This window comes from Cannabis sativa, chromosome X, assembly GCF_029168945.1.
Source record: "Cannabis sativa cultivar Pink pepper isolate KNU-18-1 chromosome X, ASM2916894v1, whole genome shotgun sequence".
NCBI classification, from domain to species: domain Eukaryota; kingdom Viridiplantae; phylum Streptophyta; class Magnoliopsida; order Rosales; family Cannabaceae; genus Cannabis; species Cannabis sativa.
The window spans coordinates 360371-385905 of NC_083610.1; the positions used below are offsets into that span (position 1 = coordinate 360371).

A 25535-nucleotide genomic window follows, 5' to 3' on the forward strand; every position below is an offset into this window, starting at 1 on the left:
CCGTGTGACAGTAAAATTGTAAACTTTTACCCAAAATCTAATATTTTTATAAAAATCCATTATAATTTAACTTAACATGCTCTTAAGCTATATAATAAGGAATAATTACATAAGGCACAATTTTTTGTAAAATATTTACATTTTTACGTTCAAATAATGTTTTTTTACATTTTTACGGTTTTCCAAAAAATAACACGAAAACAACATAAAATCAACAAGAAAACTACATAAAAGTAACATGAAAATAACATCTAAATAACAACAAAAAATAACATACATATAACAAAAAATCAACAACAAATTAATAAGATTACAGCATAAAAAGACTGTACTTTCTGTAAATAAAATAAAAAAAAAATCGTAAAAATGTTTAAAATTCCGTGAAACCGCATTTTTGTAATTTTTTTTGTTGTTTTTATGTTTTTGTAAAATAATCTCATATAATAATTCATCATTCATACTAAATCAGGTGCCCCATTGTTTGGAGAGCCTCTCCTTGGGGCCTTATGCCAAATTAGGATTTTGGGGCGAGGGTTCGAGATTGGGTTAAGTTTTTTTAGAGCCTTGATAGTAGGGGTAGGGTGTTCATCCGATCAAATCTGCACTATTTTACTCATAGTCAGAGTTGGTCTTGAAATTTAGTGGGTCGTAGAAAAAAAAAATATTTTTTGGCCCTTATTTAAAAAAATAAAAAATATATATATATATGGTTATTTATAATATAGTAAAAAAATGTGTTATTTTAAAGGGAACAATTTTTTTTGAGTCCCTGAGCTAGGTCGGCCCTAGGCATAGGCTTAGGACCTGCTCATAGTACATTTGATTCGCACTAAGTGCAGATTTTATATTTTGGATCTAATCCAATCCACATATCTAATCAAATCCACAAAAGTACAAATTAGATCATTTATTTTAGACTGATTATTTTGTAATATTTCTTTAAAAAATATTTTTTCACATAACTAACAACAAAATAAAACAAATTATTGTTGTTTTATGTCTCCAGCAGCAAATTAAAATAAAAAATAAAAAATTTAAAGCAAGAAGAAAAAAATTATATGTATAAAAAAATGTTGAATTTTGTTTTAGATTATATTTTATTTGTAAATTATGATGAAATATACATTTGATCTACAATATTTTGAAATATATTTCTATCATATGTATTAGATTTTAAATTATTATTTTTTACATTAAAATATTAATTGTATTTATAATTCATTTTTAAATTATATAAATATGTGTGGTTGGATTAGATCGTTTACTTTTACATGTCAATCAACATCTAACTTGCACAAGTGCGAATTTTAGAATTTCTAATACAATCCAATCTAATCCGACAAGTACGGATATCCACACTTTGCGGATTGGATTGGATTTTTATGAACAACCGTTCTTGATAGTAGGGGAGTACGTTGGTCGGTTTGGTTAGTTTACGTTACGTTTTATTCAACCCAACGTAAAGATCGGGTTACAAAATTCTAAGTGCAACTCGTCTAATTAAGAAAAAAATTCAACCCGCCTAATGAATTGGTTAGTTTGGTCGGATTAAACTGTCCAAATCGAGCACTAATATTTTTTTTCATATTCAATTATTATATTTTAGTTAATTGTGATAATAAAACAAATATATAGATTGAATTTAAAATTTAATCAATCACCATAAAAGAAATATTGTAGTTTGAACTTTCTAATTTTTTATAATTATGTATATAAATTATATAATATATAAAGAATATGTAATAAAAATATATATAAAAAAACTCTTATAATTGGATTGAGCGGGTTATATTTTCGTGGAATTTTCAGTTTACATTTTTCGTCAAGTTATCTCGGTTTGATTTAAGCAGGTTGTTCGGATTGAGCGGTTTAAAAAGTTTATGTACAACCCTACTTGATAGTAGAGGTGCTAACGTTGATGGAGTTTTCCTCTAAAGAAGCGCTAAAGGATACCCATGGTGTCTAGTACTCTTGTGAAGTGTAATATCAATATTAGTATAATAAAGATTATACATAACCACTAGTCAATTGTAAAACACCATCTCATAATAATATTAGACACCTTAATACCTTATAACAATACTATTTCCTCTATGCATCAATGACACTATATGGAATGCTCAAAATAATAAGGTATGCAACCACTATTGGTTTAGCATTCATATTACAGTAGAACCTCTATTTAAGAATACCCTATTCAAGAATAACCTCTAATTTGTTATAAAAAAATCAAGTCCCAATTTGGGCCTATTATAAATAAGAATAACCTCTAAATTGTAATTAGTTATATAATTTCTAAGTCCCATATTAACAAAGTATACCTCTATATAAGAATAATTACATCTTAATAAAATATATACATATATTTTATAAAATTATTTATGTATAATTAGTAATTTTATTCCAAATTGTAATACATGTATAAATATTATATTTACTCAAAAATAATTCTATTATGATATAATATTAATGATTGTTTAATGTCATTGTTCTTACATTGATATTTTTTTTATATTTTGATTTTTTTTTTCTAGTGTAACTCTATTTAGTTATAACCTCTCAATTAGAATATAATTTGCTTAGTCCCAAGTGTATTCTTGGATAGAGGTTCTACTCTATTATATTAATTTGGTTTCGCATGGTTATGCAGATTATCATTACTTTCTTATGAGGTCATATAGTGTGGGTAGTTTCACAATAGTTGCTTTTCACTAAACCTTTGATTAGGGAGGCAGTGACTTGTTTATTGGCTTTGGAGACAATGCTTGCTAAGAGTTTAATTTTGTTATTGTGAAAAGGGACTCAAATATAGTCATCAATGCACTTCAAGCAAAATTAGTAGATTTGTCTAGTGTACTTAAGTGAGCTGCCGATAATGTGAATAGTATTAGAGATTATTTTTTGTAATACACAAAAATAATAATAAAAAATAATATAAAAATACGGTTTTACAGAATTTTAATTATTTTTATAATTTTTTTAATTTTATTTACAAAATATGTATTTTTATATTGTACTCTTGTTAATTTTTTTATTGTTTATATGTTATTTTTTGTTGTTATTTTGATATTGTTTGAATGTTATTTTCCTGCTACTTTTATGTAGTTTTTTTGTTGTTTTCAGGTTGTTTTTATAAAAATTCGTAAAAATATAAAAAAAAAAATCTTAAAACATACAAAAGTTAATTTTTTACAAAAAAAATTATATTTTATGTAATTATTCCATAGTATTATGAAAGCTTTCGTATATAGTTATTCTTTATTGTGCTATCTGATCTCATAAATTATTGGGGAAACGCTATGTACATTGTATGTTTTTTTATTTTTATTTTTTTAAGATTTTTTTATTTTTATAAAAATTGTTTTTATTTTGAAGTTATGTTATTTCTATTTGGAGGTGATGTTGTTTTTATTTTATAACAATTATTTATATTTTAAAATTATACTGTTTCCATTATATTATTATGTTGTTTTTATTTTTCCAAATAAATAAAAAATTAATTATAAAAATACTAATAAAAAAAACCCTAAATTATTTTAGTATCACATTGTCAAAAATGAAATAAAATAAACAAAAACAAAAGACAAACTGCATGTCGTTTAGTTGGGGAAAATATTATATAGGACTTCAAACGACAATATCTTTTTCTCTTTCTTTCTTTTTGACATCGTCGGACTCGGAGTTGGACTGTTGGACCTTAGAGCCACCATTAAAACTGTAATACTCAACCCAGAAATTATTAACTTCGTGATTGTTCAGCTTTATTTAAAAAAGACGAGGTTTTGGATTCTGGGTATTCTACTTTTCTTCTTTAAACCTCAAAAATCTCATCTGGGCATCTCCCTGATTACACTATTTCTCGCTATTTTTCACTTTCAAGCTCAAAAGACAACGTTTTAGGATATGGGTCTGCTACATCAACAAAGACAAACATTTATGAATCGTAAAGGTGAAGTTTTTAGCATTCGAGTGTGAAATGCATGGTTAAAGCTTGTAATTTCGGTGTTTTAAAGAAGATAATTTCTGGGCTTATTGAAAAAATCCATTTTATTTAGTTTATATGTTGCAGGAATCATTGAAAGCTCTTTACTTGGAAAGAGAAGGGTTTCGAGGGAGAAAGCTTGAAGCTTTGTTAGCAGAGAGGAACAGGATACTTGCTCATGTTACATAGAGAGGTTATTTTGGCTTAAAGTCTACTGCTTCTTCATTAGAACATTTGTTTACATTATTATCTATTTAAATTGCTAAAAGTTAAGGGCCTTGTTTTTGGTTTTATAAAATCTAAGCAAAAAAGCAGATTTGTAGTTATGTTTGACATGAATGTTGCTTTTGTTTGGAACCGTACAAAAGTTGGATTCACTGATGAAAATACTTGAAATTCCACTCACTAACTCTCTCTCACTACTCTTATGAATATTGCAGCCATTTTGTGTAGTGAAAGATCCCCATACTAGATATGAGGTGTCAGCCATTGATTTTGTTCTTATCAGCTTTCTCATATAAGAATGTAGACTACTGTCATTGTCCTCGTTCACTATTTGTGCTTCTTGATATCCCAAAACAACCTCAAAGCCATTTTCGTTTTGCACACAGTCAATGCTCATCTCAATCTCAGTCTCATCATTTTCCCTTACATTCGAGTTTGTTTTCCCTTGTTGAACCTATAATCTGTCAGAACCCGGCTGAGATCTCATCATTTGCAGCTGTTTTCAATTTCCTCACTGGTCGAAACTTGTTGAGATTGGGCCGTCAAGTCCATGCTCAAATGACCCTAAGATTGGTTGAGCCTAATGCTTTCCTTGGAGCTAAGATGATTGCAACGTATGCAAGTTCTGGTGATCTTGATTCTGCTGTTACTATATTCGATCGTATTAATAACCCTTCTTTGCTTTTGTATAATTCGATTATTCGAGCTTATAGTTTGTATGGTTATCCTCATAAAACAATTGGGATTTATACTCAAATGCAATCTCTAGGCCTACAAGGTGATCATTTTACTTACCCTTTTGTGCTGAAATGTTGTGCTTCAAATGTTTGGATGGGGAAATGTATTCATGGGATAAGTTTGAGAATTGGATTGGAGATAGACATGTATGTGGGAACTTCTTTGATAGATATGTATGTCAAGTGTGGCGAAATTAGTGAAGCTCACAAGTTGTTCAATGGAATGATAGTGAGAGACATTTCATCTTGGAATGCACTAATTGCAGGTTACATGAAGAATGGAGAGATTTATGTTGCAGAGGATTTGTTTAAGAGAATGGTCCGGAGGAATATTATTTCTTGGACTGCTATGATTTCGGGGTACACTCAAAATGGGCTTGCAGAGAGAGCATTAGATGTATTTGATAAGATGATGGAAGAAGATTCAGAGGTGAAGCCTAATTGGGTAACGATAATGAGTGTTCTTCCTGCGTGCGCACATTCAGCAGCACTTGAACGTGGGAGGAAGATTCACAAGTTTGCAAATGAAATCGGGTTGGGTTCTAATGTCTCTGTGCAAACAGCTCTTGTTGCAATGTATGCTAAATGTGGGAGTCTTGTTGAAGCTCACCAATGTTTCGATAAGATACATCAACAAAAAAGGAATTTGATTGCTTGGAATACTATGATTACGGCTTATGCTTCTCATGGACATGGTTTGGAGTCTGTATCCACTTTCGAGGACATGATCAGAGTTGGGGTTCAACCCGATACCATCACATTTACAGGATTGTTATCAGGATGCAGTCATTCTGGTCTTGTTGATCTGGGTTTGAAATACTTCTATTGTATGACGAAATCATATTTTGTAGAGCCAGAAGTTCAGCATTATGCTTGTGTTGTCGATCTTTTGGGTCGTGCAGGGCGATTGGTTGAAGCAAACAATCTTATAAATCAAATGCCAATGCAAGCAGGACCAAGCGTGTGGGGCGCCTTGTTAGCCGCTTGTAGGAAACACCGCAATTTGGAATTGGCCGAGGCTGCAGCTAAGAAGTTATTTGTTCTTGAACCAGATAACAGTGGCAATTTTGTCTTGCTCTCCAATATGTATGCTGAAGTTGGAATGTGGAAAGAAGTGGACAATCTGAGAGCTATGCTAAAAAACCGAGGCATGAGGAAGACTCCTGGATGTAGCTGGATCGAAATCAATGGGAAAGCACATATGTTTCTAGGTGGAGATACTTCTCATCCTCAGGCAAAGGAAATTTACATGTTCTTGAAAGAACTGCCTGAGAAAATTAAGGGAGTTGGTTATGTACCCGACACTAGTCTTGTTTTGCACGATGTTAGCAAAGAGGAGAAAGAACATAATCTTAGCGCTCATAGTGAAAAGCTCGCCATTGCTTTTGGCCTTCTGAATACTAGTCCTGGTGTTGTTCTTCGAGTAACCAAGAACCTTCGCATTTGTGTTGATTGTCACACGGCCACCAAGTTCATTTCGAAAATCTATGGACGGGAGATTATTGTTAGAGATGTGAACCGATTCCATCACTTTTTGGATGGGAAGTGTTCTTGTGGAGATTATTGGTGATTAATGTTGTTGTGGAAAATGGATTTCCAAGCTTCACTGGTTTTGCCAAACAGAAGATTGACCAACTCCAGTTCAGATTGTAGATTTCCGAGTTAAAGTGATTTAGCCCCCACAGTACATGAATCTGATGCTGCTGTCATGAGAGAGGCTGCAAAGAATTTTATTTAAGACGATGATTTCGCTACTTTTGCCGACGCATACAACAATGATGGAGTGTCAAATCCACTAAGAGTGTTTTCAGATTTGATGTTGTTGAAAAGGTATCACTTTAATGTTCTGTTATGATTTTAGTTTAAGATAGGGTAAATAGCGGCATAAATACTCAAAGTTTCAAGTTTGTAAGCGGCATAAACTCAATGTTTATTTTTAGCGGCATAAGTACCCAATGTTTGTAAAACTGTAATTTTTCTCTAATTTCATCAGTACAGACTCTGTTATTTTCTTAAACAGACTACATATAAAGTTCAAATTTTAGATCATTGGGTCTAGACAAAAACATGTAGTATCAGTTACTTTTAAATGTTCTTTTAATAAATTCAAAAGGGAGTCTGTACTAACAAAATTGGAGGAAAATTACAGTTTTACAAACATTGAGTTTATACCTCTTACAAACTTAAAACTTTAGGTACTTATGCCACTATTTACCTTTTAGAATATTATTCATTATCCCAACCAAAATTTAATAAATGATGTTTGTTCATGTGTAAAAATTCATCAAATGATCCTCTCTAACTATTGTCCACATAATTTAGCTCCAATTTTTGTAGTTGTAAATTACCAAATATCAAATATAAGAACGGAAAAACATGATAAACTATTACTGAAGATCTCTGTAGTTACTGAAACTTTGTAGTAATGTTTTTGTATTATTATTATTATTATTGAAAATGGTCACATTTAGAAAATAAAATTAAGAACAACAACAAGGAGGACTTAAATTAAAATAAATAAACAACAACAACAGTTAATAATAATGTATGGACCTTACTATATATATCTTCTGTTGCACTGTTAGATGTTCAAAGGTATTCCATACTTTCTTTCTTCCCTTTAATAAAAAAAATAAAGACAGTTATAGACAATCTGATTTTATACTTCTCAACATTATGAAAGAAAAATAAAAGTTTGTAGAAAAATATATATGATCATTATATATGGTTCTATAATAATTAATCACATATCCATTGAAAATTAAAACTAACATTATTAATGTAAATATCAAGTACTCATATCTAGCAAAGGGGTGTCTTTCTAATTTCTATTTTATGAAGAAAAAGAAACTTTTCATATAACTTTCAAAACAGATGATGCAAATTTGACACAAAATATAACATTATATTAAATTTAGTCTATAATAAATGTTATTTTTTATTTATTATAATGTTACTAATTATTATGATTAATTGAATTTTACTAAATTTTACATTCTTTATTTATCATATTATCATTATTTAAATAATAAAAGAATAAAAAATTAATAATTTTTGTATATTCTCAATAAAATATTAAAACCCGTCAATATTATTAATTTAAATAATATAGCACAAACTTATTTTTGTACAAAATTTAACACAAATTTTAAATTTTCTATTGGAGATGGTCCAAAAAAAAAATAAAGAAAACTATGTACATGTGATTATACAGAATTTGTTTACCCAAAATAATTATAAACAACTTTAAACTAAGGTTGGTGAAAACTACACTCACTTATGTACTTGCCTGTCAACATGTTTTATAAGAACAAGGTAGAGTGGATCTTGAGATGTTAACTGAAACAGTTGTAGTACAACATAAGCACATGTTGCAATGCTGAAATATAGAGAGAAAGAAATCAAAAATAGAATCAATAACAAAACATGTCAAGGTGTTATCAACAACACTTGTTAGGTTACTCATGTTGCAATGCAACTAAAACTTCATCACTTAATCTTTGATTACCTTCCAAAACATATCAATAAAACTATCCAAATGACTGCACAAATCAAGCATGATTCTTTGTAAGCAATCCAAACCTGATTTCATATCAAATAAAAAGACAGTTCATATCCAAAATCACAACACATTTGAAACTATATGCATGTATATTACTTCTCTTATCATCATCATGATTATTATTAATTTACTATTGAAGAATCTGAGATCATCTTTCAAGAGTACAATATAGGAAAATTCTATGTGAAAGACTGAGAACGGTGGAGACATACTGATAGAGCAAGAACAAGACAGTAGAAATCGATCAGTGTTGCTACCATGACTCTGCAGAGAGAAAAAAACCAAACAAGAGTTTTTCAAATGAATAAGATATCTGACAAGATTCTCATATTAGTTCATTTTAGAGAAATTTGCGGCCAAAACTTCCTTAAGTTTATTTTTCTTTGCAAATTTAAGCTTTCAGTTAGATATTACTGTTATATACCAACTGGATTACTACTATATCGATTTTGAGATTTTACTGTTACATATACATAGGTGTATACAGTGGTCATCCAGTTGATATTTAACGGTAATATTTAATTGGCGTGTCAAATTTGTAAAGAAAAATAAACATAAGGGGACTTTGCCACCAAAAAAAAAACAAAGAGGTTAAATGTATACAAATTAAAACATAAGAGGGTTTCGCCATAAAATTACTCTTCATTTTATAGCATTCGATTTTGAAGATGAGAAACTTCCTCTGCTTGAGTTTACCTAAATATACTAATTTTCTTCTTCTAGGGAAGTAGAGGAGGACTGGTTACTACTTACTGCAACAACAACACAGCTTTCATGACAGACTCGATTATTATAAAGAACCATGCTAAGTATGAGCAGAGCTATGTGTACATATTTTCACAAAGAGTAATTTGCAGTATAAATATCTAGGTACCTAATCGTTAAATATTAAACAATTATCCACATGTCATTTTTTATTAGTATATTTAAACTAATTTTTTTCAAAAAATAATAAGTTAATGATTTGGACTAATTAAGGATTGTCACGTGGCAATTTACTTAATTAACATTTAACAGTTAGGTACCAACAGAAATTCTAACTTATAACTTAGGTATTATTACCGCGAAAAATTAAACTTAGATATTTATTTGCAATCAAAAGTTAAACTTAAGTATTTATACTGCAAATTAAATGATAATAGACAGGGTTGAGGATGATCGAGGACTTACGAATCTAGAAGTTCTTTGCGAAAGGGAGAACCATCAGTCAACAAAGTGTAAATCAAAGCTCCAAGCATTACACATCCTAAAGCACTGAAAAATACTCTTGCAGTAACAACAGAGTGTTTCGCCTTCGTTTCTACATCGTTCCTATATGATTGAGAATTCGAAGACTTATTCATGGCATTAACAACAACAACAAAAATTGATTCAACATAAATTATTGAAGTAAGAAACAAAGCTTCTTACTTGTTAGAATGGCGCAACAAGACATGATAAATAGGATCTGTATTAGCTTCTTGAGGTGAGAGCTTGAATAGTTGAATAAGAATATAGGTACTTAAAACAGGGCTGAAATAATAACAACATCAATTTTTAGAAACAAACAATTACATAACAGGGTATGAACTTAGAAGAACAATTCAAAATAAAGCTTTTGACCAAAAATGGCAACCAAGATAGATTGATTCTTCTTGAATAAAAAAAACTAGTTTTATCCAAAGGAACTGAGTGAATAAATTTAAGGAGTTTTTATATTATATACTACTGAAATTTTCAATTTTTTTCTTTTTAATGTGGGGCAAAATTTTTTTCAAAAATAATATGCAATGTGTTAAGTTTTTACTATTGTTTCACGATTGTTTTTTAGTTGTTCATTTTAATTGTTCTGTTTTATTGTTTTACGGTTGTTTTATAAAGGGTAAATATCATTTCAAATCCTGTGTTTTACAAAAGTTATCAATCGAATCTTCTGTTTTGTTAGATGATAAAATGCACCTTGTATTTTTCAAAATATTATAAATAAGACTCTGACTTTAATTTTTGACAACTTTTTTTTAATATAATCAACTTAAAAATACAAACAGATATAGAAAATATAAACAGTTTTCTCATAACACTTTTAGATCGGATTATTATTAAATTTTATTTTGACAAAAAATCAGTTCAGAGTCTTATTTATACCATTTTGGAAAATACAAGGTCTATTTTGTCATTTAACAAAATAGAGAGTCCAATCACAATCAGTAAGTTTTGCAAAATACATGGTCTAAAATGGTATTCGCTTTTTTATGAAAAGACATTATTTTTGTAACAAATTCTCGTGTAACAGTAAAATTCTAAATTTTTATCTGAAATTCAGTATTTTCGTAAAAACTCAGTAAATTTAAAGAGAAGAATAAGGAAAACATACTAGCCCAAAGCTGCAACGAAAATGATCCAAAGTATAGCTCTAAACTTGGTAGATTCCTTGTAATAGATCCAACTCTGGTATGATAATTAATACAAAGAATCAATTTCCAATCTACTATCATGATAATTTTGTAGAGTTTTGTTTTGCGAAAAATAAGAGAAAAATCTCTCAAATTATACCAACTATTTCAAATTTGTTGCTAATTATCTAACATAATTCAAAAGTTCAGATAATAAAAATCAATTTAATAATATAATTTCTGTAAATATTTATGAACAAATTTTATACATATCACATACCGATAAAACAGCTACGTTTATGAAGAAATCAATCCAAGTTGTCACAAGCCACCTGAAACAAATTAATTAGAAAATGACTGATTAATTATTTGCTAAACCTATACAAATTATATATATATATAGAGAGAGAGAGAAAGAGAGAGTACGAACTGGGAAACTGTTATGTCTGAAATTGGTGTAACGATTATGGTGTAAATTAGAGTGATGAACATGGCTAAACCTGTGGTAGCGAACAGAAATTTTAAGCTAATGGCCTTTAAATTCCCCATTTTTAGAGAAAATTAGAGAGAATTGAATTGAATTAGAAGAAAGAAAGAAAGAAAGAAAAATGAAGAATGAGAATGAAATTGAGAGAGTGATAATAAATATGCATGGACATTAGAGTTCCACGTAACACATAATCACATTCTCATACTCCATGGAACTTTTTTAATGCACTAATTATATAACGCCACGTGTCTTCTTTACCATTTTCAGTTGACAATTTCGGCTGTTTTGTTTTGAAAATTCAAAAATATTGACTTCTCTTTTGTTAATAATATAATTGAAATAATTTTACAAAAAAAATAATACACCGTAAATAAATTATTATTATTAATGCATAGTCAAATTAACTATAAATCAAAAAGAAAAGTTACATGATTTATCAATTATATAATCTTTCTTACCTCATCATTATTTTAAAAATAAAATAGATATTATACAATAGATATGTAATATATATTAATTTATAGTATTATTATAGTAATATTTTACAAATTGTAGTATGCAAATAAAAAAAGCCCAAAAGAAAATTGTGTGCATTACAAATGAACTATTTATTACTCTTAAAGTAAGTGTGCAGAATTTGAGCTTGACATGAAATTTTGAATTGGACATAAGAACAAGGATTACCCTCCACCCTCAAGGAATGTGTTATGTGATTCAATCAATAATATTCTTTATATTTCATTTAGTACAATGTAACTATATGTAAACATGAATCCAAAACTTAGTTTTACAGAATTCTCACCAGAAAACATGAAACCTACTTATTCCACAATTCAAATCCTAAGGATTACCTTTAAACAGGAGAATAACCCGTGTTCTTAAATCCTAGGCTAATACCATCTTCTTTGAAGTATGTTCCCAGTTGGAGATGATAGGCGAGAAATATGTGCATTGTTCTGCATTTTTATTGTCAGTAGCGGTGGTCTTGCGAGCTTGATGTACTAACCGAAAAAATTGCACAGCTCATGAGAAATGTTCTCTTGAAACAGTAGACATTGGAACTCTGATCCTTCAACAACAGAATGTATCAGGAGGCGCTTCTTCGGGAATCTAGCAAACAAAGAAGCAAAAGTTTTAACTCAAAACACAAGTGACATATCAAATAACTAATTCTCTTTTAACAATAAATAGCTTGGAATATAACCTCTCCAGGAGCCCAACTGTTTTTCAACCATACACTTGCATCCACACTAGATGGAACATCGCTTTGTGTGGAATTCCTGTAAGATTTGCAAAACAAGTTATTTTGAAAGCATAGTAATGAATATAACACGAAACAACAAGAATCATTCCCCTAGGCTAGTATTAAATGTTATGGTTTCCAAACCCAAGTTCAAGAAGTGAAATCGAGAGACTTACGCCTGCTGAAACCCTGTACTACTTGGTCCATTGGATCCTGTAGATGTGGTTATTGGGTTGCTCGTGAAGCTAGTATTGCTGAAGGGAGCAGTAGCGAAAGGGCTTCCTGTTGAAATAGGAATATGTCATTTTAGAAATCAAATAAAAAAAGAACACCATAAATAAAAATATCTCTGAAATTTTACCTTGACTTTGAGATGACAAATTACTAGTTCCAAATGCACTTGAAGTCTGGCTAGAAACTCCAAAAGAATTTTTCTGACTAAAAGCATTGCTTAAAGGTGCAGAAGGCCTGACAAACAATAGCTCAACTAATTAAGAAGCACAGAAAAGAACAAGAAAACAAGATTTTTATTTATTTGTGTTGATAGACAGAGGCTACTTCATTTCTTGTATTTATACGTTTAGAAGTATGAGTTCTTAAATCTCATACTTTTTGAGCCATTTATGTTTTTGATATTCATTACACTTTTGTAACTGAACATATTTCAGACCTATTAACATCACATTATAGATGGGTTAGATGTTTTTCGGCTACAACCTTCTATAAGTACACCTCATTCCATGCCCAAGTTGACCAACAATCACCAAGTTTCTATTCCAACTTTTGAGCTCACAAACCTATGACATGCTATCTGGAGTCTAAATTACCTACAATTGTAATATCTTAGAGATGGCCACTACAGCCTTGCATAATCTGAATCGTTTCTGTGTTGAACAGGTTTACAGCTTTTTACTAGCAGAGGAATCAATGACGGCCACCCAGTTAGGTAGGTCTACCCGAAAACTATGCTAAGCTACCATCTTTCCACCTTTGTATTATTTGCTTTTATTTTGTATCTCTTCCTTGTTGTCTGTCAAATTAGGCTATAATGAGTATTTATTAATTCTCTTGCCTGTAAAGGCTAAGTTGCCAATTTAATCTGCAGTCAACGATTTGATTAACAGACTTTGCACCAAGATTCACAGTACCTTAAAACAGGAAATTGAGTATTACATTACAGGTCAACTAAAGTTTATTTGTCTTCAATAAAAATTATTTAATTGTGTGCCTAATATGCTCAAACAGTAGAGGAGGTTTCAGCCATGAGCAGAAATTCCAACATCATAATTAACTAAGAATAAATTTTAACGATTGAAACTTACCTCTGCCCATTGAGTGATGCTCCCAGTTGACTAAAGCTTGAAACTGAAGTAGGGGCACCATTTTGAGCATTTTGTGAAAATGCATTTGGACCTTGAGCATTTTGTGCAAATGCATTTGGAACTTGAGCGTTTTGTGAAAATGCATTTGGAACTTGAGCGTTTTGTGCAAATGCATTTGGAACTTGAGCGTTTTGTGAAAATGCATTTGGACCTTGGGCTTTTTGTGCAAATGCATTTGGAACTTGAGCATTTTGTGCAAATGCATTTGGAGCTTGAGCATTTTGTGCAAAAGCATTTGGAGCTTGAGCACTTTGTGCAAAAGCATTTGGAGCTTGAGCACTTTGTGCAAAAGCATTTGGAGCTTGAGCACTTTGTGCAAAAGCATTTGGAGCTTGAGCACTTTGTGCAAATGCATTTGGAGCTTGAGCACTTTGTGCAAATGCATTTGGAGCTTGAGCACTTTGTGCAAATGCATTTGGAGCTTGAGCACTTTGTGCAAATGCATTTGGAGCAGTTCCAGGAAAAGTTTGATTAGCAGGAGTTGAATTTTGGGGAACTGGACCAGACTTGCAAAGGTTTTCAAACTCTATCACCTTAGAGTTCACTAAATTCCGTTCTCTATCAACCTGTAGAAAAATGTGTCAATAATATGAGAAACATAACAATGAAACCTCAACACTTGATATCTCTGTGCAAGGAAATATTCCATATAGAAGTATCTTGAAACAAATAGGTAGGAAATAACTGAATTTATTACTGAATTCAACAAAGAGTCGCCACAATTCATGCGAACAACTACCTCAAAAAATATAGGCCCTACTAAACTATGCCCTTTGCAACAACAACAAATGACTCACTATATCCATGTTTATAGCAATGATCTTTAGATAAATAGCTTTCCAATTGACAGCAAGCATATCAAGAAAAGAAAATTAGAAGCGGCAGCAAATGACTTCATTGAAAATTTGAAGCATCATGAGATGGAAGCATAACCACATAAATTTACATTTCACTTCTCTTACAAGCAACATAATTTGTACACATTTTCCCATGTTAGAGTTGCAAGATGCACAATATAAAACTGTGTGCCACAAGCATCAAATGTGACACAAAATAACTTACGGGAAATCAAGTGTATTAATGTGAACTTCAAAGCAAGAAAACAGAAGAGCAAAATAAACAAATGAAATATTCTTACTATAGTCTGCAAACTCAATCCACGCTTAGCATCATCATATGCAGCCATCCTCAATTCTTCATAGCTAATGTCACCAACAATGTCACAAGGAGCACTGAAGAAAAACAATTCAAAAACTCAGTTCATTGCATTGTTACATAGAACTTTGAAAGAAATGACCAAGGACTGTATATCTAGGTACGTAAATTTGTCTCAAATTTGTCTCAAATCAAATGAAATTAATTGAAAAAAATGACATGTACCTAAGAATTTTAAGCTTGTGTTTTTCTAGGAAATAAACCAACAAATACATACATGTAATGCTATCATGAGATTTTACTGTGAAAGCATCTCATAATTCTCCAAATTCAAAGCATCATCTCTGTAAAATTATCTATGTCATCTATTCTAATTAACTGTGTTCAAGGGTTTTCAATGTTACTAATTATAAATTGAAACTATATGAATGTCAAGTGTCAACATGAATACAATACAACTATTTGAATGCCAACGGAATATCGAGAGTAAAACATACTTTTTCCAGTGACCATAGCACGTAAGTCTCCAAAGGGGTCTTTCATGCTGAAAATCCTCAACAGCTACGCGTCTGCAAGATTCGCGATCTGTACACCTTGGAGACACAGAAATTCATAGCTGATTAATAGTGTGACTTGATGCAAGGGAATAAATGAAATAAGTAACATTAACATAGTTGCAGAGAAAAAGTTACTTATGATTGGTAGTCTGGCTCTGACTTTCAGATGTATTATTGGCATTGGGCGTGGAAGAAGAACGAGTCCACGAGTTTTGGAATGGCTAATCAAGTTTTATAAGAGCAAAATATCAGATTATTAATTGAATGACAAAAAGGAACTTTCAAATCATTAATTAAAAATGAAAAAACAAAGAACAAAACCTTATGTTGGTTGGGCTTGGAACCAAAATCTCCTGCCCCTTTTGGTTGAGGATTGTTTTGAACACCAAAACCATAGGGATTGCTGGGCTTCTGCTGTTGCTGCTGCTGTTGATATGAGAAAACATTATTGGGTCTCTGTTGTTGTTGTGATGAAGTCACATGAAGAAATTTACACCGTTGCCCATATTGACAGCTGAAAGAGACAACCACACCAAACTTTATATATAAATTATATATATGTAAATATTGCAAAATAAAAGTTCATGTATTGGAGATAAAGCTTTATACCCACCTGCCGCGCTGAAAATTCCGGCAAACATCCTTCTTGACCGGCATTTGGTTGTCTTGAATTGAGTCAGTGAAAAAAGAAACCTTTAAACCTTAAATTCTAGAGTGACTAGCCAAGCTGTAAGGGAATCAAATTCTAAAGAAAATCAATTTAGTGTAATCTAATTCTCGTCAAATACAAAGCAGTGTAATGTAAGTAAGTAAGACCAAATTCGGTCACGTCTAATATTACTGATGAATTGGAATGTAATAGTATTAGGGCAGCCATTAATGAATGGTGAGTTAAGCTTAAAGAAAATGTAGCGGAGAGTGTAAGTGAAAAATACCGAAGGAGGAGAGTACTGTAAGAGAAAGAAGCATGAATCAGAAGCTAATTTGGAGTGATTCTCCGGGTCCGGTGGTTCGCCGGCGCCGCCCAATTTGGACAGAAAAGTGAACGATGATCGTGGGGAGAGAGAGAGAGAGGGGTTAGCGTGTAATTTACGAGGGTAACCTCTCTAATATGAAAAGGGTTACTTGGTACTATTATCTAAAGTTTTGAGTTTTTTTTTTTTTTAGAAAAATTAAAGTTTTGTTGTTGTAATTGAGTAAATTTAGATGATATTTGATTTGATGTAGTAGTAATGTAATAGAATAAAAATTGTAATGAGAATAATATTATGATATTTAGTTTGACACTGAGCATTGTAATTAGATAAAGTAAGAAGTATATTGATAAAAATATCTTTAATTTTATAATTTTTAATATTTAAATTTAATAAAAGTAAAAAAAAGAAGGGCAAAACATGTCTTTTTTAACTATGTAATTACCATTGGTTTTATAATGTAATAAGAATTACAATATATGATGTAATGGTCATTACAAAATTTTTAAAGTTAGAACAAACAATGTAATGGTAATAATGATTCCATTACAATCTTTATTCCATCAAACCAAACATGCTCTTAATTATTTTTTGAGATATTAGTGGCAAAACTGCATGAATTATACGATTTGTGACATTTAATTCCATAAATTAATTTTTTAACGGTAAAACTATTAAAATTTCACTTCTGTTATGGTGTTTATACTTTAGTTAAAATGATATTGTTAAATGTTAACATGTACTATTGATGTGTACACAAGTATACATGTGGCAAAATTAAAGTGATTGACATTATTTTAAAATATATATATTAAAAATAATAAAGTTACAAAAAAACAAATATTTATAATTCAAAAAATCCTAATCTCTCTCTCTCTCTTCCGCTCCCGATACCTCTCTCTTTTTGGTTTCCCTCGTGCATCACTAGAACCAGACTGGAGCCACAATCTCTAGCCCCCCTCTCACCTCAAAAGGACCTCAGGTCCTATTTATCGAAAATCCTCAACCCCTAAGCCCAGTCTCACTCGCTCTCCTTTTCTCTAGCCCTTTCGTGATCATGTTGTCGCCACCACCATGTACTGTAGCTACAATGATTGCATTCACTATGGAAGCCAAATGACTTGATCTTATGATATTAATCCAAATCTTCCAACTATCGAAATTTAAAGGCCAAGCTTGAAAACCCAACCAATGAAATATAAAACTCACCACTTTGTTTGAGAAAGAATAGTCAAAGAATAGATGGCAATAACTCTCCTTATCCAGGCCACCAACTGGACAATCAAGAGACTTTATAAGAATATAAAATCTTGACAATAAGTCTTTTGTCGTGGGAGTTTAAAGCCTGCCAAAGCATAAATCTATGCTTAGGAACACTTAAACGATTCTGAAATGCCTTCTTATACTTCACTTGATTTTGATGTAACTAGCTATTATAAAGTTTTCCTGCTTGAAATTGACCTCTACAACGAGTTGCAACTAGGCTTTGCTTGTTGAAAGTCTTCTTCAAATGACAAATACCAACTTGAGTCTAAATTGAGGTTGTAATCTCAGAAATTTGACCCCTTCAAATAAATCGCATTGATCATTTTGACCCACAACATGTCACTTTTTTCATTATATACCAAATATATTTAGCAAGTGAAGCCTTATCCCAGTTCAACCCGTCTTTGAAGCCAATCCCACCATAAGCTTTTAGAGACACACCTTCTCCCAATAAGTAATGTAATATCTGTCTTACTTTTGTTACCATTTCGGCTGTCTCTACCTCCTTCACAACACTTTGGAGTGTGTAAAAAAAAATATAATAAGTGTCTTTGGATTTTATAATTAAATAAAATACTTTTGAAGTATTTGGATAAATTCAGATGTCTTCAATTGGATATACAAATACACATTTTTAAAGTGTATGTACACAATATTTTCATTGAGTGGATTTTGAAAACATATCTAAATTAAAAATAACTAAATTATCCCAAACACCAAGTGAAAAAATATACCTTTGGTAAAAATTGTTAGAGTTAGTTAGGAATTCGGTTAGTTAGTTACTTTCTGTTAAGTCAGTTATATTTGGCATAGTAATACTGTACAAGTTCTCAATATATATAATACATAACTCTGCTCAATTCTTAGGCAGAGCTTCTCTTTCAATATTCTCTGTTTCTCTCTCTTGTTTCTGCTCTTACATGGTATCAGACCTATGGCCGATCCTGACGACCCCCGCCACCCTGCTCCTCTACCTCAACCAGAAGCTCCGGTCGCACCTCAGGCAACCGCACCACAACTTCACATTCCAAACAATCTTCTTCCTCTAAATATTCGACTGGATCGCCACAATTACTCCTACTGGCGATCTCTGATTCTTCCCTCCATTCGTGCTCATGGACTCAACGGCATCCTTCTTGGCACAACTCCACGACCGGAGCCTCTTCTTGCATGTACAAATACGATTAACCCTGCCTTTGATCATTGGATTCGTTGTGATGCTCTGTTAATGAGTTGGCTCATGAATTCTCTCTCTGAGGCTATGCTTGGGCGCGGTCTTTACTGTGAATCCGCTGCCGATGTTTGGATGGTCTTTGCAAGCCTTTTTGCCACTCAATCTAAGGCTAGGCAGCTTCAACTCTGACTTGCCATTCAAAACACGAAGAAAGGATCCATTGTTGGAAATTATTTTACCAGGATCTTAGATCTACTCACAAGTATGTTGATTAGCACCCTAAATATGAACTTTCTAAAACGATGAAATAAACACATATAAAGTTTAGTAAACCTTACATTGGGTGCAGCGGAATAATATGACTCCTTCCGTTCAGATATCTAGCCCTTGATTCCTTTTTGTAGCAGAGCATTATCAATATCTGAACCTGGATCTCTTTCTCTGATTCTTTAGTGCTAAAACTCATTCTTGCTGAAAGTCTTTCTTCACGATCTTCCTCACTATGATTGATGTTTCACTTGCTGTGTGTGGGCACTACTCTAATCACTAAGTATTTCGAAATCTCAAGGAAGAAGAGAGAGAGGGAGTGGTCGGCCAAAGATAGGGACAGAGAGAGGCTCAGTTTTTTCCTGAATGAAAAAGTACAAAATTTTAGTGTTATTTTCCTCAAGCCTTCACTATCTATTTATAACATTCTACTAGGGTTAGGTTTGAATTATTTGGCATTTAAAATAATGAAAATATCAGAGGGAAAACCCTACAAAAGTGGCAGGCCATGCAATGTGGATTTGGGCCTCACTTTTTGCAATTTTGCAGTTTTATCTTTTCTGCATCTGATTTTCTCAAAAACGCCAATTTTCAAATTTAACCATTTAAATGCCAATTCTAACTATTTAATAACTATAAATAATTATCAAATAATATTGTCATTTATCATATTTATTAATTGAACCATACAAAGTATCATAATTAACAAATATGCCCCTAAAACTCTTTCTTTACAATTTTGCCCTTACTTAGTGAAAAATTCACAAATAGACATAGTCTAATTTGAGAATTATAATTGATTAATCAAAACCAATTATATGAGTCTTACAAGCAATATTATCTCAACTAGTGGGGGGACCATGGGTCTATATAACCAAGCTTCCAATAAGCAGATCAAGAATTTATAACCTAAATTCACTGACTTATTAATTCTTCGTTGAATCCACGCATAGAACTTAGAATTGCACTCTCAGTATATAGAATGCTCTATATGTTCCACCATATAGACACATCATTAGTTATCCATTGTTATAATCCTAATTTGATCAATGATCCTCTATATGAATGATCTACACTGTAAAGGGATTAGATTACCGTTACACCCTACAATGTATTTAATCCTTAAAACACTTAACCCCGTATAAATGATATTTCAGCTTATGTGAAATGAGATCTCCACCATTTATTTTCGTTTGGTCAAGCTCGAAGGAGATCATCCTTTACTTACTATTTGCCAGATAGAAGCTATAGATTCCATGTTTATGTTAGCGCTCCCACTCAATTGCACTACCGTGTTCCCAAAATGTACGTATCACAATGACCCAAAAGTAGGCTTAACTAACAAATCAAAGAACACGAATAGCCTCTTGAGATTGAGCCTAATCATAACAGGATTAAGATCATTTGATTTAGGATCAACTAGGCGATATTGACTTGAATAGATATTACGGTAAGTTTAATAAATCTAAGTCAAAGTTCAATATCGGTCCCTTCCGATGCATACTCCATGCATCCAACCTGAGCTTTACTTTAACCAATGCTCTGGAAAGAACATAGCATTTCTCCAAATGCAAGTAAACTCTGTTGTAGATTATCATATCAGTAAAACCCTGTGTCTGATAAATCTAGGAAACTTTATTCACATAATCATGTTTACTTTCTAATGTGTTGACAGCACAATAAACAAGATAAGGTATGTGAAAAGGGTTTCAGATGAATTTATACATTATGTACATATAATCATGAAATAAATCATGTGAACCATGCAACATTAAATGTTATTTCTGATCTATATTAATAAGTAAATCTGATTATATTGAAATGAGTTTTATTTAGGGCATAAAACCCAACATCCATGAGAATCGATGAGTACATCTTGAAGATAAAGAATCTTGTCGATTCTCTTGCTGCTGCAGGTCACAAATTATCTGATCAAGAACTTGCCATGTACATTCTTGGAGGTGTAGGGCATGAATATGAAACAGTGGTGGTTTTACTTACTACAAGAAGTGTAATGTATGCTTCAAAACCAGGAAATGCGAATTTAAAAAACAGCTCCTCAGATCTTGGATTCTGCTCAAGTAAACTATGCTCAGTTCAATAAAAATCCCTCTGGATGCAATCAGAGCAACACCGGTAGAGGTCAATCTAATGGTCGTGGAAATTCCTAAGGTTGCGGCTCTCAAACAAGAGGACGTGGTCCCTCAAATGGCCATAGACGTGGTTCTCGTCCAGTTTGCCAAATCTGTGGCAAGATTGGTGACCTTGCTTACAAATGCTATCATAGATATGACACAGACAATCAAGGCTCCTCCTCAAATTCTCAAAATTCATGCCACAACCCACAAACCCTTTTCTCTAACACCAATACACCTGCTGAAGATAATGGTTGGTATGTGGACAGTGGAGCCACACACGACATGGCCTCTGATGCTCAGACCCTCACCACCACCAATGATTACAAAGGCAAAGCCAAAATAGCAGTAGGTAATGGCTCTTAAATCTCAATTTCTCATATAGGCCAATCTACTTTTGATGCAACTAATCCTAATAAGAAAATTTTGTTAAATGATGTCTTACGTGCTCCTCATATTACCAAGAATCTATTGAGCATCTCTAAAATTACCACAAATAATAACATAATTTTATTGTTTGATTTCGATACATGTGTGATCAAGGACAAGATTACATGCCAAGCTCTTCTTCGGGGCCATCTTAAGCAAGGCTTGTATCAACCTGGTATGACAGTAATGGACAACAAATGGGTACATCGCATAAAATATAACCAAGATGGATCAGTTGACAGGTTTAAATCCTGGCTTGTTGCCAAAGGGTTTCAGCAAACACCAGGTCTTGATTATTTTGAGACATTTGACTCTGTCATAAAGTCGTGTACCATACGCATTATTTTTTCTTTTGTTGTTACAAACAATTGCCCAATACAACAAATCGACATCAATAATGCATTCTTGAATGGAGATCTTCAAGAATGTGTCTATATGGCCCAACCTGCAGAATTCAAAAGTGAGATTCACCCTCATCATGTGTGCAAACTGAATAAATCCATCTATGGCTTAAAGCAAGCTCCTCGAGCTTGGTTTGACAAGCTCAAACAAGCATTACTTCAGTGGGGTTTCCGTAATTAAAGAGCAGACACATCCTTATTTTTTCTCAAAAGACAATGCAAACTCACTCTTTTACTCATCTATGTTGATGACATACTTCTCACAAGTGAAGACATCAACTACATTCATCAATTGATATCCCAGCTACACCAGCAGTTTGCACTCAAAAACCTTGGACCAGTCAGGTACTTTTTGGGATTTGAAGCTACAAGAACCTCCACTGATCTCTATCTCACTCAGCCCAAATATACCACAGATTTATTGACTCGTACAAACATGGTTGCTGTTGCTCCCACACCAACACCTATGTGTCCCAACAGCAAACTTGCAGCCACAATGGGTACTCCTATGGACAATCCCACACTCTATCGTAGTGTGATTGGAGCTCTCCAATACCTAACCTTGACCAGTCCTGACATCTCCTTTGTTGTTATTAAGTTATCTCAATTTCTAAAAACTCCCACAGATGAACACTGGTCTGCCTGTAAACGGCTCCTTAGATACCTGGCTGACATAGTCGATTATGGCCTACACTTTAAAGCAGCATCTCCTCCCACTCTTGTTGCCTATACTGATGCTGATTGAGCAAGCTCAATTGATGACAGACGATCGACTTCTGGTTATTGTATATATCTGGGCAACAATTTGATCATGTGGAGCTCTAGAAAGCAAACTGTAGTGGCTCGCTCAAGCACAAAATTTGAATGTCGTGTCATTGCTCTTGATACTACTGAACTAACTTGGATTCAATCCCTGTTCACTGAGATTGGAATGCAAGCTCTCAAATGTCATGTCCTCTGGTGTGACAATCTTGGTGCCACTTCTTTTGTATCCAATCCCGTATTTCATCAAAGGACGAAACATATTGAAGTGGATCTCCACTTCATTCGTGACAGAGTCCTTGCTCAAGAACTTGACATCAGACACGTTTTTGCCACTCATCAAATAGTTGACATTCTAACTAAGCCTCTTCCTCAACTTCAGTTCGACACTTTTAGAGACAAAACTTAGGGAAGCTAGTGTAACTTGAGGGGGGTGTTAGAGTTAGTTAGGAATTCGGTTAGTTAGTTACTTTCTGTTAAGTCGGTTATATTTGGCATTGTAATACTGTACAAGTTCTCAAAATATATAATGCATAACTCTACTCAATTCTTAGGCAGAGCTTCTCTTTCAATATTCTCTATTTCTCTCTTTTGTTTCTGCTCTTACAAAAATAACTCAAGCCCATTGTGTTGCCAATGAGGTTTTTTTTCTTCATGAAAATCTTAGTTTTGATGCCCTGTTGTGCTAGGAATTGAGCTCCATCGATTTCTGCAAACTTTAATGTTTCTTATCTAAGAAAATTGTGAAAGAAAAATAAAAAAGTCATGTTTAAATCTATTCTAAATGTATAAATTAATACATTAAGGGTTCGTTTGGTACGCCGTATTATACCGTATTGTATTGTATAATATTATATTGAATTATATTTTATGCAATATTTTTATATAAAACTATATGTGGTATTAACTTTTATTAACACTTAAATATATAATATTTTAGTATAAATTAAAGTTTAACATAGTATTATAAAAAATATGATATATAATCTCATTCGATATAATACAATATAATACAATACAACTTAATACGACGTTCTAAATAAGCCTTATCATTCAATCATAAAATAATATTTAAGTTGATAGAATAAGATATGAGAAAGAAAAAAGGAAAAAGGGAAAATGTTTTGTAATTCTTTAAGTATGGTGTCACACGAAATATAGAAGCTAATATTATGTTACTTTAGTTATTTTTTATATTTACTTTTGAGTTGAAAGTTGTTTATTTATGTTTTTAACGTAATAACGTTTTATCAAAATCAATGGTAATTAATCTTTAGTTTTGTTATTGAATCATTTATATGTCTAATTTTTTTTTTTTCATGTTTTTAATTGAGTTCAAGTAATTGCTCATTTAATTTTGTCTTTAAGATTGGGCCCCTAATTATTTAGGGTAGTTTGTTTAAATTTTCACGTTTTTTGGTATTGAATGTATAAGAAAATTTTGACAGAATAATATTTAAAAGTTAAAGTTATGCACTATACAGATTTATTAGTCGGAATAAAATGATTATTTTGGTTAAGGTATGATTTAAAGAATATTTTAAACTAAAATAAAGTTTAAGAGGGTTTACTTTAAACGCTAATTTCTATTAGATATATTTTGGTTTATATTTTTTAGGAATTTTCGTGTTTAGAATTTAGTATTCAGATTCTAATATTATAATTAATTAAATAAATTGAAGAATAAAATTTTGAGGATCTTGTAATAAAGGGAGGTGGGAACACTAATGGTCTAATGGGAATATATTGCTTCAGATATATTTGGGAAGTCAAATTATTATAGAATTTTGATTTGTTCTCAATATTATGGGAATGTACCAAAATTATTACATTATTTGTATTTTTAAATAATTTCTGGATGAGTGGTATTAGTTTTTTTTTATGGAAGTACAAATTTGATGGATGAGCTGCGCCATTGTTTATGGCTTTGGTGCATTTTAAGGTTTTCCATTTATGGCTGGCCCCTAATTATTTAGGGTAATTTTGTTAAAATTACAAGATATCATTAATTATAAAATATTATAAAATTTAATATCTAACAATTATGGTATGTAATTATGAAATTATTGTCTTATTAGTTTATTATGAATAACATAATATTAATTTTAGGTATATAAATTATAAATATGAGTTTATTATAGATAACATAATATTATAAATAACATAATATTAATTTTGATATATAAATTATAAATGTGAGATTTTGTAATTAATTGGAGGTAGGGACATTTATTGTGAATTGAGAATATTTTGTTTTATTTTATTTTTATTTTTGGGAAGATATTGAAATAAATGGGAAGTAAATGCTAATGAAGTATTGAGATTATTGTCTTTTTAGTTGTATAGGAAGATACTAATATGAATGATTTTTATAATAATTTGAATGATATAATAATTAGGAGGTCATCTTTTTAAATAATAA

At 31.6% G+C, this 25535-nt stretch overlaps 3 protein-coding genes across 9 annotated transcripts; 1 reads left to right on the forward strand and 2 right to left on the reverse strand.

Annotated features, from left to right (window-relative positions):
• The first annotated feature begins 3594 nt into the window (after window positions 1-3594).
• LOC115712419 (pentatricopeptide repeat-containing protein ELI1, chloroplastic) lies at window positions 3595-9369 on the forward strand. Of its 4 annotated transcripts, none has more exons than XM_030640696.2 (3): window positions 3595-3949; window positions 4070-4175; window positions 4423-7173. In XM_030640696.2, exon 3 carries the CDS (start codon window positions 4457-4459, stop codon window positions 6512-6514), a length of 2058 nt encoding a protein of 685 aa, XP_030496556.2. In that variant the 5' UTR covers window positions 3595-3949; window positions 4070-4175; window positions 4423-4456; the 3' UTR covers window positions 6515-7173. The 4 variants fall into 4 exon arrangements, 3 of the variants coding, with proteins under 3 accessions (XP_030496556.2, XP_030496560.2, XP_060963131.1); XR_009685361.1 differs by adding an exon at window positions 9230-9369 and having other exon boundaries at window positions 3672-3949; window positions 4056-6774; XM_030640700.2 differs by having other exon boundaries at window positions 3672-3949; window positions 4056-4175.
• Window positions 7351-11524, reverse strand: LOC115712470 (uncharacterized). 2 transcript variants are annotated; one of them, XM_030640751.2, is made up of 9 exons: window positions 11309-11524; window positions 11159-11210; window positions 10860-10933; window positions 9917-10018; window positions 9677-9817; window positions 8719-8770; window positions 8453-8526; window positions 8222-8323; window positions 7351-7562 (listed from the first exon to the last, which is right to left on the reverse strand). In XM_030640751.2, the coding sequence occupies exons 1-9, from the start codon at window positions 11425-11427 to the stop codon at window positions 7526-7528; spliced, it is 753 nt and encodes a 250-aa protein (XP_030496611.1). In that variant the 5' UTR covers window positions 11428-11524; the 3' UTR covers window positions 7351-7525. The 2 variants fall into 2 exon arrangements, with proteins under 2 accessions (XP_030496611.1, XP_030496619.1); XM_030640759.2 differs by having other exon boundaries at window positions 8234-8323; window positions 11309-11522.
• A 433-nt stretch (window positions 11525-11957) lies between these two features.
• LOC115712441 (zinc finger CCCH domain-containing protein 16) lies at window positions 11958-16830 on the reverse strand. Of its 3 annotated transcripts, none has more exons than XM_030640717.2 (11): window positions 16641-16830; window positions 16319-16370; window positions 16027-16219; window positions 15841-15926; window positions 15646-15741; window positions 15132-15225; window positions 13934-14559; window positions 12973-13079; window positions 12788-12893; window positions 12573-12648; window positions 11958-12478 (listed from the first exon to the last, which is right to left on the reverse strand). In XM_030640717.2, the coding sequence occupies exons 1-11, from the start codon at window positions 16672-16674 to the stop codon at window positions 12440-12442; spliced, it is 1509 nt and encodes a 502-aa protein (XP_030496577.2). In that variant the 5' UTR covers window positions 16675-16830; the 3' UTR covers window positions 11958-12439. The 3 variants fall into 3 exon arrangements, with proteins under 3 accessions (XP_030496577.2, XP_030496590.2, XP_060963132.1); XM_030640730.2 differs by having other exon boundaries at window positions 16319-16432; window positions 16641-16818; XM_061107149.1 differs by having other exon boundaries at window positions 16319-16450; window positions 16641-16818.
• Between the last annotated feature and the right edge of the window lie 8705 nt (window positions 16831-25535).

Bases quoted from the DNA above. Each gene is read 5' to 3' on its own strand.
- LOC115712419 (XM_030640696.2), top strand. From the start codon at position 4,457: ATGAGGTGTCAGCCATTGATTTTGTTCTTATCAGCTTTCTCATATAAG.
- LOC115712470 (XM_030640751.2), bottom strand. From the start codon at position 11,427: ATGGGGAATTTAAAGGCCATTAGCTTAAAATTTCTGTTCGCTACCACA. The intron at 9,818-9,916 runs GTAAGAAGCTTT...TCAATCATATAG, and splicing joins TTGTTGCGCCATTCTAACAA to GAACGATGTAGAAACGAAGG. The intron at 8,771-9,676 runs GTAAGTCCTCGA...TTCTCTCTGCAG, and splicing joins CGCAAAGAACTTCTAGATTC to AGTCATGGTAGCAACACTGA.
- LOC115712441 (XM_030640717.2), bottom strand. From the start codon at position 16,674: ATGCTTCTTTCTCTTACAGTACTCTCCTCCTTCG. The intron at 15,927-16,026 runs GTTTTGTTCTTT...AAACTTGATTAG, and splicing joins CCAAGCCCAACCAACATAAG to CCATTCCAAAACTCGTGGAC. The intron at 15,226-15,645 runs GTATGTTTTACT...GTTTTTCTTCAG, and splicing joins TGCTATGGTCACTGGAAAAA to TGCTCCTTGTGACATTGTTG.